The sequence below is a fragment of the Dermochelys coriacea genome, chromosome 8 (assembly GCF_009764565.3).
Source record: "Dermochelys coriacea isolate rDerCor1 chromosome 8, rDerCor1.pri.v4, whole genome shotgun sequence".
Lineage (NCBI taxonomy): Eukaryota > Metazoa > Chordata > Testudines > Dermochelyidae > Dermochelys > Dermochelys coriacea.
This window is the reverse complement of record NC_050075.1, coordinates 74,932,505-74,952,701: the sequence shown is the minus strand read 5'-3', so window position 1 is coordinate 74,952,701 and position 20,197 is coordinate 74,932,505. Positions and strand designations below refer to the sequence as shown.

Genomic DNA, 20,197 nt, shown 5'->3' with positions numbered 1-20,197 from the left:
GGGCCTGGGGAATTAAGCTTTTTTTTTTTTTTTTTTTTCCCCTCTCTAAGGCAGGTAGATGTTTTAAAGCTTAAATATCAAGACTGTAAGTCTGGTCTTTCTTGGTTTGGTAGCAAGGATTTCAATGGTATTGTGAGCTCTCAAACCTTATGGCTTGTCTAGAAAGTTTTTATACCATTTAATACATCTGTTTCTACAAACCATATAGTAAGTGGTACATATACATATCCCACAGTTATATAAGCCACACCAATATAAGCCCCTTTATAGTACTACAAGTACCTTTATAATGATAGAACTGTGTCCACGCTAGGGAATTACACCACTTTAAGTATAAATCACACCCCTCATCAAAATAATAAATGGTACCAAAATGGTGTGAGATTAGGCCTTGTATGAAGGGTAGGTGGGTGGTATATCTTTTGGACTTTGTTTTTTCCAAAATATTAGTCAGTGAAGCTAAATAGAAATAAGAAATTTTGTGTGCCACTAAAATAACTTGACTTGTCAATCCTTATCTTCATTCTTATCATAACTTCATTAGTTTTTTTGCTTGTCATATCCATTCACTTAAGACCAGCCCCGTCTGTCCACTACTATTTTTTTTTTCAATCCTTATGATACTACTCGGTGTTCAAATTGGTGGTAGGGGAAGTTGTGCCCAAAAACAAACTCTGTCCACTGACACATCTCTTGAATTGTGGAGATGTTCAGAATATGATCATGTATGCTGCATAGGTTACTACATTGGTCCTTGGACTTGGCTTCTTGTCACTAGGATTAAAATGCAACCATGGGGGTTTGTTGGGCTCTTTGAATTTGGCTTCCCCTGGGTGGGATGTGGGAGATAAAGGGGTATTCCTTTCACAGGCCTATTATCTGGTGGTACCAAAAATGAGCTGTCACTCAGAATAGATCATAATGATACTTTGTCTTTTTTCATATTTTGAGCAGTGTAATGTTAAGTGTTGAAATTTTAAAATATTATTGGCATATGAGTGAATATTTACTGAAATGAGTAAAGTTAATTCTCATGTCAGCTATTGTTTCAGGCTCTCAAACTTACTCAATATGTTTTATCAGTTACATTCAGGTCCAATTTTTCCAGGGTTTTTCTACCTCCTCGATAAGGTCCTGGGAAGGAAATTGAAACCCAAATTAAGTATTTTATAAACCTTTAATATAATCTCAATCCTTTTTTAGTGTGATTATATTAAGTTGTTTTCTTATTACAGCTAGCCTAACTTTTAAAGTTTAAGAAATTTCTGGAAAAGAGAGTCACTGTGTAAGATGAACATCAAATGTACCAGTCTTCACTACTGTATTGTATCATTCCACCATGTACCACTAAGATAGTCTTGTTTTTGTATGTGTGTATATAATTCCACTGTCACACACAGCCATTTCATAGCAGCAAATGACCTGTGGGTAGACTACAATGCTCCTTCCTCATCTTCATAGAAAATAAGGCTATGTCCTACCCTTCATTTTTGTTGTTAAAAACTTTTGTCGGGCAGGGGCATAAAAACAAAACACCAACAAAAGTTTTGATAACAAACAGCACTGCGTTGTGGACAGTGCTTTGTCGGTGGAGACGCTCTCTCTCAGACAAAACTACTGCTCCTCGTTGGGGGCTGGCTTTATTTTGTTGGAAGGAGAGCTCTCTTTACAGTGGGAAGGCTTTAGCAGAACAGCTGTGCTGCCGTAAGATGTGCGGTGTAGATACAGCCCAGAGGTGGGCCAATTTTTTTGGCCTGAGGGCCACATTGGGGTTCCCAAACTATGGAGGCCCAGGTAGGGAAGGCTGCACTCCCCAACAGCCTGGCCCCCGCCCCCATCCGCCCCCTCCCACTTCCTGCCCCTTGACTGCCCCGACCTCTATCCGCACCCCTGCCCTCTGACAGACCCCCTGGGGCTCCCGCGCCTATCCCAGCACTCCCTGTCTCCTGACTGCCCTCCAGAACCCCATGCCCCTTATCCAACCTCCCCACCCCCTTACCATGCCGCTCAGAGTACCAGGACTGGCATCCGTGCCACCCAGCCAGAGCCTGCCACGCAGTCTAGAGTACCAGGGCAGGCTGGCGACTCTCGCAGCTGTGCTGCCCGGCAGGAGCTCACAGCCACACACCCAGAGTGCTGGCGGCATGGTGAGCTGAGGCTGTGGGGGAGGGCCCGGGAGCCCAAGGGCCGGGTAGGACAGTCCCATGGGCTGGATGTGGCCCGCGGGCCATGGTTTGCCCACTTCTGACATAGCCTAAGACTGGAATAAGTAATAAAGATCAAGTGTAATACATAAGGTGAGAATTGGCATCAATGGGCCATAAAGAAGTGATGATTAACTTATCCATTCCAAGTTCCTCATGCTTATTTGGCAATGTTCACTGAGTATTTTGATTTGGTCAACATGCTGACTGTTAGAATAAAGCCTGCAACAGTCTAGCTTGTGTTTTCAGCTCTGCAAAAGTTGCTTCAAGTCCTGCTGCCTCCTGCCTCTGCTGTCCATATAAGTCAATCTTTTGGCATCAGGCAAATATTAAAACTGCTACTTATGTGGTGATTCTTGGAGGACCCAGGCCTGGGAGTCACCTTGTTAGCCCCTGCCTCTAGTGACGGAGTCTTTCTTGTGGTAGCTGGGTGTCAGCTCCCTGACACTGCCAGCCCTTCAGCCACTCAAAACCACTCTCCTCTGGGTTTATGGCCCTTGTCTCTCTAGGCAGGTTAATAAATCCTAATGAATCATTCCCCTGTGATATTCAGCCCTTGACACCAGCTACTCACATACATTCCAGATCCTCTGCATCCAAGGTGCAGTCTACCCCGATTTACCAGTTTTTTTCTAAAACCACTGCTCCTATAAACCACACAGCACTTGTGAGCACTTTGTTAAATAAAATCTACTTTTAGCCTAAGAATAAGTATTTAACTAGAAATAGTATCGTGGAAACAAGTAGTTACAATACAAAACAAAATCATAAGTTTTTAGATTGAGGTTCCCATTTTATCAATAGTTCACTTTCCAATCTAATAAAGTGAATTCTTTCTCCCCTCTGCCTCTCCCAGAGTTCAGTGTATTGCAGAGCTGGCTGGTTTCTCAACAGCCAAGGTCCAAGATGTTCCCGAAAGCACCCTCACTCCACAAGGAGCTTCCTCAGTGAAAGGATCCAGTGTGTCTTTCCCTACACTGTTACACTGAAAAGTATTTTGTTTCTATTCGCAGCCAGGGCAAAGCTCTGTCTGTTGTAATGTTCCTTAAAGTTTTGATGATTGGGTAATGCCTCTGGTTTTCCATTGATAGTTTTGGGAGGGAGCAAGGCTGGTCAGTCCAGCCTTGTGTTACCTTGCCTCCTGATTAGGAGGAGTGAGAATTCCCTTTTGCTTGGATGGGCATTCCAGATGTTACCTCTTGGTGATTATGCTTTTTGGACTTGGAGTAGTAATTACTTTGAGTATAATACACTCTTCCTTAAATATTACTTGAACATACATCTGCCAGTGATTGAGTTTTGACAAGTTATGAGCTTTCTGTAGAAACCTCACCTGATATACCTTATGGATAAATATTCTGCAAGATGTGTTGAGTGTAATGAGTTAACAAATCCCAGATGAACCATTCCCCTGTGATATTCAGCCCTTGACACTGGTTATTCACATGCATTCCAGATCCTCTGCATCCAAAGGTGCAGTGTATCCCCAATTTACCAGGTTTTTTCCTTAAACCACTGCTCTTATTAACTACATAGCACTTGTGAGCACTTTGGCTAAAAGTAGATGTATTTAACAGATCTGAGGTGAGAGTTCTTTACCAAAAACAGGGGATCCTTTTCCAATTTGTCTCCTATGTCACAATTAGTTACTGAACAGTCATTGTGGGCTAGACTTTCTCTCCTTTTTTGTGTCCCAAAACCAATTTACCATCACTTTGCACCTGCTTAGTGTGCAGTTGAATTGATATTATTCCCAGATTTGTGTAAGCAGGACATGGTGTCATTAGACATGATAAAGATGAATATATAGCATCACCTGCAATTATGTTGAGAAGGGGGGGAAGCATGAATGTCGATATTCAGTGGAAATAGCATCCCCTGCTGTCCATTTTTGAAGAGCAGAGGATTTTTCTAGAAAAATTGTGGTATCAGGCCCAGCCACCCTTAGAGGTGGGGTTTTGTTTTGTTTTAGGAGATTAAATGGGGAGAATGGGTAAAAGAGTTCCATAAGTAGTACTTGCAGAATTGAAAAATCCTAATAACTTTAATTTTCACGTGCTAATCATCTTGATATGCACATGCAACAAAGTATATATTGCGATTCAAACCTGCACAGTTACCCACAGTGGACTTCAGACTGATACATAGCTTAATATCTTGAGTAGCCTGACTTCACTGGATGGTTGCCATTCTCTTTGCCACGAAGAGCAGTGATCTATCTTTGTGGTGTAATGCTGCAATATCGGTTAGTCAGTCTGAAGTTTTGCAACTGCCTCTCTTTGTCTCAAGAATAACTCTGTAGCTGAAGCTCCAAAACTGAACATCTCAGTACGTCAGATTCTGCAGGATTGGGGGGTGCATGCCAGTGAACTTCTGATTTGGTGTTTATAATTCTTCAGAGAGATCTGAGAGTTTGACTTCCCATAATTGCTTTAGTTACCAGATGGCTTCAAAATCTCCCAGAAGCTATTTCTTTACTGTTTGTGGGATTGGTACTTGAGGATACTGGGCAGTGTAGCTGCAACATATCTAGTACTGTGAAGTGTATCTGAAGCAAAAGTGAAACAGTATGGCTAGTATGGACACGTGGCAGTATCAATACTGCTAGCCCACCACTTTTCTATTGTAGAAAAGTTGCAATAATTTTCAATGGCGGTCAGGACCTGGATTTCTCATTAAGTTTTTTTGCTTGGTTCCTTTTTATTTGGGAATGGAGAAAGCATTCAGTATGCCTTCATACATTATAAATAAGTAAATAAGGGCATGAGCATGATGCTGTTCCCCTTTGTTTTCCAGATAGTTTTAAAACTGAGAAGAAGAATCTCTCACTATGGAGAGAGCCTTAAGAAAAGTCTTGAAAGCAAGATTCCCGGGAAATGTGGACGAATGGTACACACACAGTGAAAAGAAATGCCGAAAAATGGCTAGGAAAAGAATGGTGTGAAAAGTTCTGTTTGTTGTACTTAGCTTTTTTGGAAAATATGTATAATTTTATTTGAGACTGACCACAGGTTATAGCTGCACAGGAAAGTGTTTCAGATGTTAAGCGATCTCTTCTTTAGCAACACTGCCTTTCTTGAATGGTCCAATGTAAGCTGCCTTCACCACCACAGCCTGGAAGTGGCAGTGACTGAATTTGGAAGTTGTCGATAAACTTAGTTGGTTTTTCTCTGAGGCCTGACTCTTCATCTGTACAAGTAGGGATTTTCATGGGGTTAGGCCGCTCTTCTTGCTCCCAACAGCACAGTCTTTCAACATGATACTCACTAGTCACTTCGCTATAGTGGACAGAACTGCCCAGATAGTTAATGCTTTTATTAGACAGATCATAGTCAGTTGATGCATTGTTTTTTGATCTGCTTTCCATTCTTAATTGGTAACCTTGACTAATTTTGTAGATCTTCTAATTGATTTCTGTGTAGTGGTGGTACCCCTTCAGACTAGCTTGGGCTGCAGAGAAAGCCATGCAAGCAGGTTGCCAAGTGCCAGTGCAGGCTACTTTGCAGACTCTTCAGAGTCTTTGGGGCAGCTTTTTGGTGTGCCAGTAGCTGGTGACTCCTTTTGTATCCTTTGGTGACTTTCATGTTGACCAAAGGTGATTGACACAAGCACCTGCTGTTCCAACTTCTCTCAGGCCCAGTCCAACTTCACAACAATGATGCCACCATATACTTGGATCTCTATCAAGTGAGATTTCTTCTGCCACAGTGGAAGCAAATGCATCTGAGAGAGACCTGTAACCCAGATAACCTGGCATTGACTATCTCATCCTGCCATTTCTTGCAGTACTTGGTGAAGTCATCTTCTTGGGCTTGTGCCAGTCTGTGTAGAAAACATTGCTTGCAGTCATCACTGATGTGCTCAGCAAAAATGGTCTTGAAGGTGCAGAGGCCACAGGAAGTCTGTGCACATCACACAATGAAAATGAGAGGAATCTATATCATAGTGACTGCCTCTACTACTTCCTCCTTGTTCACCTTGGATCTGGGCCTGTTGACTTCACAGACAGTATGGAGAATGACAGCTTTGTACCCAAAAAACTAGTGAGGTGGATGGATTTGCTGAGGTCATGCTTAGGAAAGCTCTTCACTTTGCCCTAATGTCAACTGCTGGGTGTGTGGGGTAGGGATCCGTGGGATCCATGTCAGGGAGCTGAGGACTTATGGTGGAACATCTTGTCTCTGAGCTGACTTGGAAGTTTGTAATTAGGTTTTGTTGAATTTTTTTTTTCTTCATGCTGTTTGTCAGGTGTTGCTCAGTCACCAGAAAATGAGAACTTTTGCTTTCACGCTTATTTGTTGCGATTCTGATGCTCACTAAAATGTAATTTTTTTTTCTGTTGGAATCTTAATGTAAAATTATTTTCATTAAATATATTTTGGGGGGTAAGAAAGTTGGTACTTGAGTTTATTTTTGAGAGTGTTTAGAGTAATTTCTCCAACTTCATCTCCCTATCAATTCTTGTTAAACACAGTGGGTCACCGATATTCTACTATTTTAACCAGTTTTTCCAGTTTAAAATGGCACTAAATATTATAAACTAGGTGCTGTGAACTAAAATTTTTCTTTCGAAACACCTCATCCCACCTGATTCCTTGTTCTGTGTTTGCATCTTAGTAATAATCAGCCACGTATTCAATTTCCAAAGGAGACTTCTACAAGAAGGAAAACTGTCTCCTCTTTATCTACAACCTAATAACCTCAATTCCTATACTTCCGTTCTGAAGGTTCTTGTTTAACAGACAGCTGGTCCTACTTCATAATTTGCTGTAGTTTTTCTTACATTGTGCTTCTAAGAGAAAGGTAGTTTGTAAGTCATCTTTATGAACATGAAATATGTACTGATACGAGTATGGAGCTTGCTTCCTTTTGTCTGCCTTGTTTTAAGTTGGGAGAGAAACTAACAAACAAAAAATAAAATGAGACTTGCAAAGGAAAACATTAGGATTCTATGTAACCTTTGTTGCTCTATTATTTGCTACTGTGGTAGCACCAAGGAACCACAGTCATGGACCAGGACACTCTTGTACTAGGCATTGTACAAGCACAATAAAAGATGGTTCCTGCTCCATAGAACTTAAGGTCTGAAGTTTGATATGTGAAGGGCTGAAAGGCTTATTTTTGTCTCACTTCATTTACTCTTGCATTCTCACCCCAATTTTTCTTTTTTTACATGCTGGATGGCTCTGTGGTGACTGGAGAGCTAGTGAAATGACATCCCAAGAATTAAGAGTAAAAAGTCAAGTAACTGCTTGTCTAAACTACAAAGTTAAGTTGACATAAGGCAGCTTACATTGACCTAACTATGCAGGTGTACGTAAAGCAATGCTCCTCCCACCGATTTAACTCTCCTACTACACTGACATAAAACCACCTTGATGAGAGGCATAGCACTTAAGACAATGTAGTTAGAGAAACGAAGTGTTGGTACAGACACTACATTGCTTATGTCATCCTAAGTGGCCTTCTGGTCACTGGTTGAACTCTGCTGCCATGCAGCCAGGTACACAGTGTGCGCCTCTTTCCTTTTAAATCCCTGGGAAATTTTGAAATTGCTCTTCCTATTTGCTTACTTGGAGAGCTCATATAGCATCTGACTAGCTGACCGCGACGGCTCCCTACAGCAAATGTGCTCCTCCCTGGAGTACACCGGACGTGGTGCATCTGCTGGGCCTGTGGGGAGAGCAGGCTGTGTAGTCACAGCTCTGCTCCAGCCACAGGAACTTTGATATCAATGGGCATATTGCATGGGGCCTGGAGGAGAACATAGGAATGGCCATATTGGGTCAGACCAAAGGTCCATCTAGCCCAGTATCCTGTCTTCTGACAATGGCCAGTGCCAGGTGCCCCAGAGGGAATGAACAGAACAGGTAATCGTTAAGTGATCCATCCCCCTGTTGCTCATTCCCAGCTTCTGGCAAACGAGGCTAGGGACACCATCCCTGTCCATTCTGGCTAATAGCCATTGATGGACCTATCCTCCAAGAATTTATCTAGTTCTTTTTTGAACCCTGTTATAGTCTTGGCTTTCACAGCATCTGCTGGCAACGAGTTCCACAGGTTGACACTGTGTTGTGTGAAGAAATGCTTCCTTTTGTTTTAAACCTGCTACCTATTAATTTCATTTGGTGACCCCTAGCTCTTGTGTTATGAGAAGGTATAAATAACACTTCCTTATTTACTTTCTCCACACCAGTCATGATTTTGTAGATCTCAATCATATTCCCCCCTTAGTAGTCTCTTTTTCAAGCTGAAAAGTCCCAGTCTTTTTAATCTCTCCTCATATGGAAGCTTTTCTATACATGTAATCATTTTTGTTGCCCTTTTCTGTACCTTTTCTAAGTCCAGCATCTTTTTGAGATGGGGTGACTGCATCTGCACGCAGTATTCAAGATTTGGGCATACCATGGATTTACATAGAGGCAATATATTTTTTATTATCTATCAGTTTCTTAATGATTCTCAACATTCTGTTCACTTTTTTGACTGCTACTGCACATTGAGTGGATGTTTTCAGAGAACTATCCACAATGACTCCAAGATCTTTCTTGAGTGGTAACAGCTAATTTAGATCCCATCATTGTATATGTATAGTTAGGATTATGTTTTCCAATGTGCATTACTTTGCATTTATCAAATTTCATCTGCCATTTTGTTGCCCAATCACCCAGTTTTGAGAAATCCTTTTTTAGCTCGTTGCAGTTTGCCTGGGAGTTAACTATCTTGAGTGGTTTTGTATCATCTGCCTATTTTGCCACCTCACTGTTTACCCCTTTTTTCAGATCATTTGTGAATATGTTGAATAGGACTGGTCCCAGTACAGACCTGTGGGGGACACCACTATTTACCTCTCCATTTTTAAAACTAATTTATTCCTACCCTTGTTTCTTATCTCTTAACTGGTTACCAGTCCATAAGAGGACCTTCCCTCTTATCCCATCACAGCTTACTTTGCTTAAGAGCCTTTGGTGAGGGACCTTGTCAAAGGCTTTCTGAAAAATCTAAGCACACTATGTTCACTGAATCTTCCTTGTCAACATGCTTGTTGACCCTGTCAGAAAATTCTAGTACATTGGTGAGGCATGATTTTCCTTTACAAAAACCATGTTGACTCTTCCCCAACAAATTATGTTAATCTATGTGTCTCACAGTTTTGTTCTTGACTATAGTTTCAACCAGTTTGCCAAGTACTGAAGTCAGGCTTCCTAGCCTGCAATTGCTGGGATCACCTCTGGAACCCTTTTTAAAAATTGATGTCACATTAGTTATCCTCCAGTCATTTGGTACAGGAGCTGATTTAAATGATAGGTTACAGATTTCAGTTAGTAGTTCTGCAATTTCACATTTGAGTTCCTTCAGAACTCTTGGGTGAATACCATCTGGTCCTGGTGACTTGTTACTGTTTATCAATTTGTTCCAAAACCTCCTCTCATGACACCTCGGTCTGGGACAGTTCCTCAGATTTGTCACCTAAAAAGAACAGGTACGATAGGAACACACAGCAGTGCTGTTCAAAAATCAAGGAGTTGAGGCAGGCATACCAGAAGGCAAGAGAAGCCAATAGTTTCTGTGGTGTGGCACCGCAGACATACTGCTTCTAGAAGAAGCTGTATGCCGTCCTCAGTGACAACCCCACCTCAACTGCCAGGAGTCCTGTGGATACTTTAGGGGGGCTGGAGTCAATGGCCAGCAGAGTGAACCCTGAGGATGACATAGTGGACAAGGAAGTGGAGTTGAAGGAGGATGGGGGACAGGTGACAGGGACATCCGAAGGAATGGCAAGCCAGGACCTCTTTTTAATTCCGGAGCAGTCTAGCCAATGCCAGCCCTCCGGCTCTGGTGTGCCTAATGCAGGAGAGGGAAGCTCTGATCAGTATTCATTGTGCTTTATATCTGCAAGGACATGTGCTGCTGATCTGGTTTGTTAACCAGGGTAGACGAGGGATCAAAATAACCAACGCAGGTACAATTTGTATCTGGTTCTCATTCACCTGTGAAGCTAGGCAGAGAGGCCCTGTGGAAAAATTAGTTTATGCAAACCGGGATGTCCTGGGAATCATCCATAGAGATCTCTAGGAAACTTTCATGGAGGTAATTGCAATCCTCTGCCAAAAGTTTCTTGGGAGGGTTGCCTTGTTTCTTCCCCCACAGTAGGAAACTTTGCTGTGCCAATCGACAATTACTTCTGCAGGCATCATAGCAGCACATAGGAGAGCAGCATTCAGACCCAGACTGCAGCTACATGCATACAGGAGCTGTACCCTTGCATCCTCGGTTACCCTGAGGAGCAGGGCCGGCTCTACGGTTTTTGCCGCCCCAAGCAGTGGAAAAAAAAAAACTGCCACCGTGGCCAGCAAAAGGAAGAAGCTGCCGCCGATTTGCCACTGCTTTGGGTGAAACAGAGAAGCTGCTGCCGAACTGCTGCCGCGGCCGGAGGAACTGCTGCCCCCTTCTAACTGCCATCCCAAGTACCTGCTTGGAATGTTGGTGCCTGGAGCCGGCCCTGCTTAGGAGCAAGATACCCACTGTTATCACCCCCATGTTGAACTCAGCATGGCTGGGGCTACTGCCATGCTCTATGCCTGTCATAGGAAAGTGAGACAGTTGTGTTTCTAACTTGTTTGGATCAAGAGTGTGAGTGCACTCACGAGAGCTTCTGTCTATGGTTTCATTAGCATCAGCAGAGATGCCCTTGTAGGTCTTTTCTTGCACACTGGCTGAGTCTCTCCATCTGATAAGGAGAAGAAACGAGGAATAAGGAAGATGTGTTCCAGGATCCTCTGGTGCTTTGGATTGGGAGCCTCTCTCCATGTGGTCTACTATCAGTGACAAACTGCAGATGGATAGTCAGGATAGGAAACGGGCAGATGATAAAGCTGCTCAGGGATCAAACAGATGGTGTTGCGGTCACTGATTGAACTTCGGAATACGTCTGTGCTCGCTTCCCTCTGCAGTCCAGGGTGAGCTGCCTTCTAGGCCCTCCCCAGACATTCTTCACATCTTCTAGGGCTGTCATACTCAAGGGAGATTTTTCACAATGATGGCTGGACACGTATCCAGCTATGAGAGCCTCATTGGCAATTGTGCTTTGATTTTCATGTTCCTACCAAACATAGAAATGTTTGCATGGGTGTGGAATAAAAATGTACTTACAGAAAGTGAATGAATCTTTGTCCACACTCTATAGTGGTGGTTGCTAAAATTCAGACAGTGCCAGGAGGTGTGTTTTTGCATTGTTTAAATTACTGCACACACAGCAATCATTACAAGGTTCATAGTATGGTGCAAGAAAACAATGCCTGGCTCAATGCATTACAGTGGCTTATTGTCAAAATACTCTTTTTAAAAGCCTCCCTGATTCGAATAGCTCCCCTTTGAGCCCCTCTTACAGCCCTGGTATCTGGCCGCTCAAAACAGTGGCCAGCCGGTCCACCTCAGTGCTCCACATTGTGGAAACATCTCCCCCTTTAGCTTCACAAATGTTATGCAGAACACAGTAGGCTACTATGACCATGGAAATATTTTGCTTACTGAGGTCTAACCTGCCAAAGATGCACTGCCAGTACCCTTTGAAGCCGGTTGTTGAAGTGCTCCTTACTGCAGTCAAGGTTGCTGATGTAAGACTTTATAAGCCAGGGGAGGAAGGAATGCCCGGGTCTCCCAGGGTCACAACTGGCATTTCCACATTTCCCCTGGTCTGGAAAGAGAGTCCCGGCTTGGAGCTTTCTGTACAGGCCAGTGTTCCTGAAGATGTGTGTGTCATGCACCTTGACCAGCCAGAGTTGATGTCAGTGAAATGATCTCGGTGATCCACCAGCGCTTGCAATGCCATAGAAAAATAGCGTTTTCTGTTGATGTACTGTGCCACAAGGTGGGCTGGGGCCAAAATGGGGATGTGTGCCATTTATTGCCCCACCACAGTTAAAGAATCCCATTGCCACAAAATCCACTATTTCACATATGTTGCCTAGAGTCACAGCAGGAGACAATGGCCCTGCACATTTGCATCACTCACTCCAACCCCCACAGTGGACTTTTCCACTCCAAACTGATTCGTGATTGTTGGGTAGCAGTCTGGCATTGCCAGCTTCCACACAGCGATCGCCACCGGCTTCTCCATTGTTAGGGCAGCACTCATTTTCATAAAAAAGAAAAGGAGTACTTGTGGCACCTTAGAGTACCACTCAGTACTTGTTTCTCACACCCAGAACCGATGGTCTACCATTTGCAGCTGCTCTATGAATGCCAACAGCAATCTTGAATTGTTTCTGTCCAAGGCGCATAGCAGGGCAGACACCACGGTGTCCTCATCAGTTTTCAGCTCATGAAATATTGCATTGTGTTCATAACGCTCATTGCAGTACTTGAGAGCTGTGCAGGATCCATGCTTCCTGACAGAACTGTGGGTGCGCAGTTTACAGGGTCTGTTGAAAAGCAGGGCAAAATGTACATGGAATGGAGAAAACTGCATCATGGAATGTTGAGCCCACCCCCATGAGGTACTGCGAACCCTTACCAATGCACTAAGCTGCAGATGTTAGTGAGTTACAGAATGGGGTAGCTACCCCCGGTGCGCTGCTCTTTCTGACGGTCCAAGAGTATCTACTGTGGATGCACTCCGCTGACACAAGTTATTGTGTTTTGTGGATGTGCAACTGTGGTTTAATTACAGCAGTGGATAAATGTCAACGTAACTTAAGTCAGCTTAACTTTGTAGTGTAGACACGGCCTAATTGAGAGGGGAATGGAATTCTTTAGTTAGATTAAGCTTTTTTATTTTGTTAACACCCATTTAACTTTAGTGACTAACGGTTTGGATACAGGAACCCTTTGTTAAAGAATCCATACCTCCCCACTTTAAGGGGTTAAAGCTCACAATAAACATCCCTGAGATCATTCAATAAAACTGGAGAAGACCAAACTTGATATTCTTATTACATCTAAGGTTAAAAACTTAAGCTGAAAAAAAAAATTTGCTTTGGAAGGGAGACAGGTGTAAACTTTACATGACAATCAAGAAAATGGGTGCAAGTACAACTTTAAAAAAAAAAAACCTTTTTCAGATGACCTTTAAAAATAAATAAAATAATTAAGGCCAGGTCTACCCTACACACTTACTTCGGTATAATTACATCACCAGGGTTTTGAAAAAATCCACGCTTCTCATTGACATAGGTCTTGTCTTCACTATCGGGGAGATCTACGCTGCTGCAATTGATGCAGCAGGTGTCAGTTTAGTGGGTCTATTGAAGACCTGCTAAACCGACTGCAGAGCGCTCTCCGGTTGACTCTCTGATACTTCAGCTCCCTGAGAAGAATAAGATAAGTCGAAGGGAGAGCATTGGCTCCAGTTACATTATTCATGTAGCTGGAGTAGCGTAATTTAGGTTGGTTTATCCCAGTAGTGTACCAACTTTAATCCCCTGTTTAGATAGTGCTTTGTCATCAGAAGAGCTTCTCCCGTAGTCATAGCTATCGCGTCTCAGAGGTGGAGTTATTAAACTGAGAAGAGCTGCAGCTACGCCAATACAAGTTTGTAGTGTAGACTTGCCCTAAGCTATTTTAAAATTTTGTTTGACTACTGTCTTTTTAGACAGATTAAGAAATTTGCTGTTTCGGAGGCTAGGACAACTGAAACCCTGATCTAAATGAATGGAACTTTATTAGTGGCTGCTGTACTAAGTGCTGCACTTTATTTAAATTCTGGGTATATAAATTATCCAAACTGTGGAAAATGAAAACTTGCTTCCCACCTCAGTTTCCTCATAAATGTCACCAAATGTTGTATTGCATAGTACAGAGGTCCCCAAATTGTGGAGTGCGCTCAGGAACATTCAGGGGTATGTGGCTAGGGCCTAGGCAAGTTCCTGCGGGGGAGAGGGAGTACCATCCAGCTCCACTCCTGACCCCAGCCCTGCAGCCTCATCTCCATTCCCACCCCTTGCTGTTGCCTCAGCCTCGGCCCCCTTACACCTGTCCGTATCCTTCCACCTCCCACACCCACTGGGGCTGCGTCCCTGGCTCCGAGGGTGGAGGTGTGGAAGGAGTAAGGGGGGAACGCAAGTTTAAAAAGTTTGGGGACCACTACCATAGTGTACTTTGGGGTCAGTCTGCCACATGCGTTCTCTAGTGTATAGTTTAACTCAACTGTGTGAGGGGAGTTAGAAAAGAAATGTAGCAAAGCAATGGTCTGGGCATGCAGAATGTTTCTTCTGCCTTTCTGTGTACTCGAAAAATGAGTTGGGGGGTCGTTTTCATTTTCAGGCTGAAATTAGATATACTTGGTCAGCCAGAGCATCCAGGGTTTCTAAATACAGGTAGATGAGCAGCTTGTCCTGGAAGAAGGGACAGTTTGTTCTAAGAACTGAGATGTAACTTTTGAGCTACTAAAATGATGATTTTCTTATCTAGATCCACATTGCCTTTAGACAAGTAATTTCTATCACTATAGAATGATTATATAGGTCACCTTACAAATTTGTTTTTACCAGTCTCATTGAACCAGTCTCTCCTCCTTCCTCCCTTTCCCCCTTAAGTACTGGATTCCCTTCATTGGTTTTGGTGCTTTTTGAATTTTAATGGCAATGTGTTTTAGTTATTGAATTATTGCACAGTTCTGAGGATTAGCAGAGAGGCTTTTCTTTGTAAGTGATATTAAGGCAGACTGAAGTAAAAGTGACAGGTTTAATAAATTATCCTAATTTAGTTTTTTCTTTCTGTTTTAGAGACTCTACAGGGGTGGGTAATTCACTGGTCCAAAAGCGGTCTACTTTACCTCGAAACCAAAAGACACCAACATCCTTGGCCAAGCTGTCCTTACGGGATGGACAGAAAGCCAAAAAGCCAGTGTGTAAATTTGAAGAAGGTCAGGATGTCCTAGCGAGGTGGTCAGATGGCTTGTTTTATCTTGGAACTATCAAAAAGGTAACTAATTTTTAAACATGCAGGAAGTCCTGTAGCATTATATGTTAAGCTTGACTACAATGTTAAATAAAACTCTTCTTTATTTTTAACACTTCTACATATTCACAAAATCGTAATTGTATCTTTGTTTTTCAGATAAACAAATTGAAACAGAGCTGCTTCGTTATATTTGAAGACAGTTCCAAATCCTGGGTTCTCTGGAAGGATATACAAACAGGCAAGAACTTCAATTAAATTATCATCAATATTTTATTTATTTAGAATAATTTAAATGCTAAAGTACGGTGTCCGTGGTATTCTCTGAAATGAGTTTAAAAACGCATCCTAAATGCAGTACAGTTTAAAGACCCAGCATCGATTAAACTATGGCATGTGTGGGGGAGGGAGACAGGCAGTCTTGCAGATTGGTAAATCCTAAATCATTTAGGTCAAGAACAACACATAAAACTTCACCAGAAACCCACAGGCAGCTGGTGCAGATTGTGAAGTGCTGATTTAATATGCTTGCAGTGAGAGAGTTCGCTTATCAAGTGCACCACTGGATTTTGCAACCATCTTCAGTTTTCAGATGGCTTTAAGGTATTGGTTAGAGTGCATTGCTGTTGTGTAACCTTGAGGTGACAAAGGTATGGATGACAGTTGCAAGATCTGCATCAGTGAGGAACAGTCGCATCTTCCTGGCCATATGTAAATAATGGTAAATGGACCTGGTCATTGCTGCTACCTATTTGTTAGGCCAAACATTTTTCCTGCCATCTTAATGTGAAATGTCCTCATATTTCTATCAAATTTTAAGAAAAAACAAAATCTCCATTTTAAAAAGTCACATTCTTGTTTGTGTAGTGCCTATGATGCTTCATCTGCAGCAGCAGCTAAACTTGTGCTAATATGGTCTAGTCAAATGATGATTTCCCCTCTCACAGGATTTTTGAGGATTATTTAAGTGTATTTACTGGTAAGAAAATGCAAAGCACTATGGGCAAATCTTTCAAAAGCTATGAACATAAATTGCACATACAAAATCTGTGTGTAAAGACACAATAAATTACTGAACATAATGTGTTTCTGCATACAAAACAAAGCTCCCAGTTGCCTATCTAGAATTTGAAGATGCATCTTTTTGGTTCTGCACCTATATTAAATAGCAAAAAAAATTGTTAATGCAGAGTTAAGGTAGCTTGTTATAGCTCATGCCCCTCCAGAATATCAGGTTTAGAAAAACTCAAACTTCTAAGAACCAGGAAATAGTTAAGGTAAGTGCTCATGCAACCTTAATTGTACCCCCTGGACCTGCCAATAACCACGAAGAATTAGCTGCATACACTCCGGGTGCATTCACTTTGTTGTGTGCAGCTGTATTGAATAGTGAAGGAAAAAGTTGGAGTAGTTTAGAAGAGCTGTGATTGTGATGCAAGGAGACTTGGGTCTGAGTCACCCCCCCAATCCTGCACGGCGCCCCCCCGCCCCCATGTGTATTATCAAAGAAAAGAGGTGCGTATGTACCTTGAGGTTCCAGTTTGCATTGCTTCAATACAGAATTATGGAGGTGCTCAATAGCAGGGCTCTGGGGTCTTGTTGCCATAGGTATTAGGAGTACTAAGGTAGAATATGAGAGCAGTCTGTGGATCTAATGATGGGTAGGGGAAAGTATAGGTTTAGATGGTATCTTGACTGCAAGTGTGAAGGAGTTGTAAAATTTAACAGTCACTTCCTACCCATTGTGACAGGATCAGGCCAGATGGCTACAGGAGAGTAATAGAAGGCAGATATATTAGCCCCAGGCTCAGTAGGTCCCTTTTCCCTGGGTAAGGTAATGGAAGGTTTCAGAACAATCAGGAACCTTCTGGAGACAATTAAGACAGGCTGATTAGAACACCTGCAGCCAATCAAAAAGCTGCTAGAATCAATTAAGGCAGACTGAGTGCACCTGGGTTTTAAAAAGGAGCTCACTTCCGTTTGTGGGGGGGGTGAGAGAGAGAGAGAGGAGAGAGCTGGGAGCAAGAGGCACTAGGAGCTGAGAGTGAGAACGCGGACTGTTGGAGGACTGAGGTGTACAAGCATTATCAGACACCAGGAGGAAGGTCCTATGGTGAGGATAAAGAAGGTGTTGGGAGGAGGCCATGGGGAAGTAGCCCAGGAAGTTGTAGCTCCAAGGTGAGCAACTCCGCCAATAAGCGCATGACCCACCAAGGTAGAGCAGGAACTCTGTCATGCCATTTACAAGTGTAGTATGTCAGGGGAGTAATTAGACTCAGTGTTTGAGCATAGGACAAGTGCAGGTAGCACCTGTCCATTATAATGAAAAGGCAGAGTGGGCTTGTGTGTGTGTATTGGGGCATTGCTCAGAAGGCAGAGTTAAGGAAGTGAGGCTGTTTACTTTAACTGTGTGTGTTCTGGTTTTCAGAAGCTTGTTTTGCTGAACTCAGCATTCTAAAAGGGCACAAGTTATCACTGGACATACTTATGTCTGCATTAACGAAGTCTTTTTGCCATTTAACGTCCTCGTTTTTTAACAGAAAAATGTTTGTTGATAGAAGTTAGCGACCATTTAGACAGTTGTATTTATTACCTGGGTTTGTAGTTGAAACTACAAACCAAAATCAAAAGACCTAACTTGTATAGTGCTCGTCATCAATAGAGCTCAAAGAACGTTGCATTATTATCCTGATTTTTCAGAAGGGAAACAGAGAGAGTGGTGAAATGACTTGCCCAAGGTCATCCAGCTAGGAATAGTCCCAGTAGTCTTCACTACACCATACAGTTGCTTATGTGCTTCCTCAGTGCTTCTCTCCCCTCCTGTACGTTTTTTTTAGTGGAATGGGGATAATGGTCATGCTTTGAAATGTTTGCAATGTGTTCTTGCTAACAGTGCCTGTGAGAAATCTCATGGTCTGTCCCAAAACCAAATAGTTGATGAGTATCTTAACTATTTTGTGGATTTCAGATGTTTACATTTACATTAGCTTCAATCCTCCTACCCCGGGTCCCAGCTCACGTGGGGAGGGTGGTTCAGCCCCCTTCAGAAAGGTAGCACTTTGCTATTTCCCAGCACACGTGGAAGGAGTGAATTTAGGTCCAGCCGGCCCCTACATTCCTCTGTTACCCTTCATATTCTCCAATATGTGGAGAGATTGACAGAGCCAGAAGAGTACCCAGAAGTCACCTACTACAGGACAGGCCCAACAAAGAAAACAACAGAACGCCACTAGCCATCACCTTCAGCCCCCAACTAAAACCTCTCCAACGCATCATCAAGGATCTACAACCTATCCTGAAGGACGACCCATCCCTCTCACAGATCTTGGGAGACAGGCCAGTCCTTGCTTACAGACAGCCCCCCAATCTGAAGCAAATACTCACCAGCAACCACACAACAGAACCACTAACCTAGGAACCTATCCTTGCAACAAAGCCCGTTGCCAACTCTGCCCATGTATCTATTCAGGGGACACCATCATGGGGCCTAATCACATCAGCCACATTATCAGAGGTTCATTCACCTGCGCATCTACCAATGTGATATATGCCATCATGTGCCAGCAATGCCCCTCTGCCATGTACATTGGCCAAACTGGACAGTCTCTACGTAAAAGAATGAATGGACACAAATCAGACGTCAAGAATTATAACATTCAAAAACCAGTTGGAGAACACTTCAATCTCTCTGGTCACTCGATCACAGACCTAAGAGTGGCTATCCTTCAACAAAAAAGCTTCAAAAACAGACTCCAACGAGAGACTGCTGAATTGGAATTAATTTGCAAACTGGATACAATTAACTTAGGCTTGAATAGAGACTGGGAATGGATGAGTCATTACACAAAGTAAAACTATTTCCCCATGGTATTTCTCCCCCCAGCCCACCCCACGCCCCACTGTTCCTCAGATATTCTTCTTAACTGCTGGAAATTAGCCTACCTTGCTTGTCACCATGAAAGGTTTTCCTCCTTTCTGCCCCCTGCTGCTGGTGATGGCTTATCTTAAGTGATCACTCTCCTTACAGTGTGTATGATAAACCCATTGTTTCATGTTCTCTGTGTGTGTGTGTGTGTGTGTGTGTGTGTGTGTGTGTGTGTATATAATCTCCCCTCTGTATTTTCCACCAAATGCATCCGATGAAGTGAACTGTAGCTCACGAAAGCTTATGCTCTAATAAATTTGTTAGTCTCTAAGGTGCCACAAGTCCTCCTTTTCTTTTTGAGCAAAAAAAGGTTGCCAGAATCTCTCCACTTTAACCAAAGCTGGCTTTTTTTCCCCAACCAGGGGCTGTATCTTGGAATCCCCTTAGTCAGATGGCCCCAAATTTGGATCACTAACAGAACCCCCATGAAGCACACCAAATATCAAGACAATCCAAGAAACTGTGTAGATTCTAGAGCACTTAGAGTCAAGCTTTAAACAGAAAGCTGGTCTTAACATGAATTATTTGCAATTGTAGATTAGGAAACTTTTTTTTATAAATATTGACCCTTGTGACAATGAAATAGCATGGTGAATAAACAAGATGGGAGACGTATGGCTTCTATTCCATTACAAACTGGAAAAGCATGCAGATTTCCAGTCAACAAAAAATTACTCCGTATAGCATGAATCTGCTCCCTGCAATGCGCACACGTGACTCCTAACTGAAGATTTTAGTCTAAACAGAGAGAGAACTGTGAAAATTCTAAATATATAATTTACACTTTTGTCTTTTTAGGAGCCACTGAAAGTGGGGAAATGGTCTGTACGATATGTCAGGAAGAGTATTCCGAAGCACCTAATGAAATGGTTATATGTGATAAATGCGGTCAAGGTAACTTCTCTTTCTTGATGTTTGTTCCATTTAAGACATTTTGGTTTATTCTCAGCTGTGGCCAATGGAAAGGCAAAAGAAGCCAGAACAGAGGTTTTGACTACTTTTGGCTTGAGTTTTGTAACCTTTCAAAGTTCTTGTTTGTTGATTTGTGAATGTAGTTTTTACCACAAAAACTTTAAAAAGAGCATTTGGAACCCTATTGATCTTATTAGTTGATCATAATCTTTTTACTTAAATGAAGGATATTTTACATTTTACTTTGTTTTAAACT

The 20,197-nt window shown here is 42.5% G+C and overlaps 1 protein-coding gene, 1 long non-coding RNA gene and 1 pseudogene across 2 annotated transcripts in view; 1 reads left to right on the top strand and 2 right to left on the bottom strand.

The window, feature by feature from the left end:
• LOC122461284 overlaps positions 1-7,251 on the bottom strand; it is a 32,009-nt gene extending 24,758 nt beyond the window's left edge. The window contains exons 1-2 of the long non-coding RNA XR_006283175.1: positions 7,235-7,251; positions 7,163-7,172 (exon numbers count right to left, since the gene is read on the bottom strand). This is a non-coding gene — a long non-coding RNA (uncharacterized LOC122461284). The remainder of the gene's footprint in view (positions 1-7,162; positions 7,173-7,234) is intronic.
• Positions 1-20,197, top strand: part of MTF2 (metal response element binding transcription factor 2) — a 52,612-nt gene that overhangs the window by 7,108 nt on the left and 25,307 nt on the right. The window contains 3 exon segments of the mRNA XM_038413278.2: positions 14,930-15,128; positions 15,264-15,345; positions 19,828-19,923. Coding sequence (XP_038269206.1) covers positions 14,930-15,128; positions 15,264-15,345; positions 19,828-19,923 — 377 coding nt within the window.
• LOC119860077 lies at positions 5,247-7,083 on the bottom strand (annotated as a pseudogene).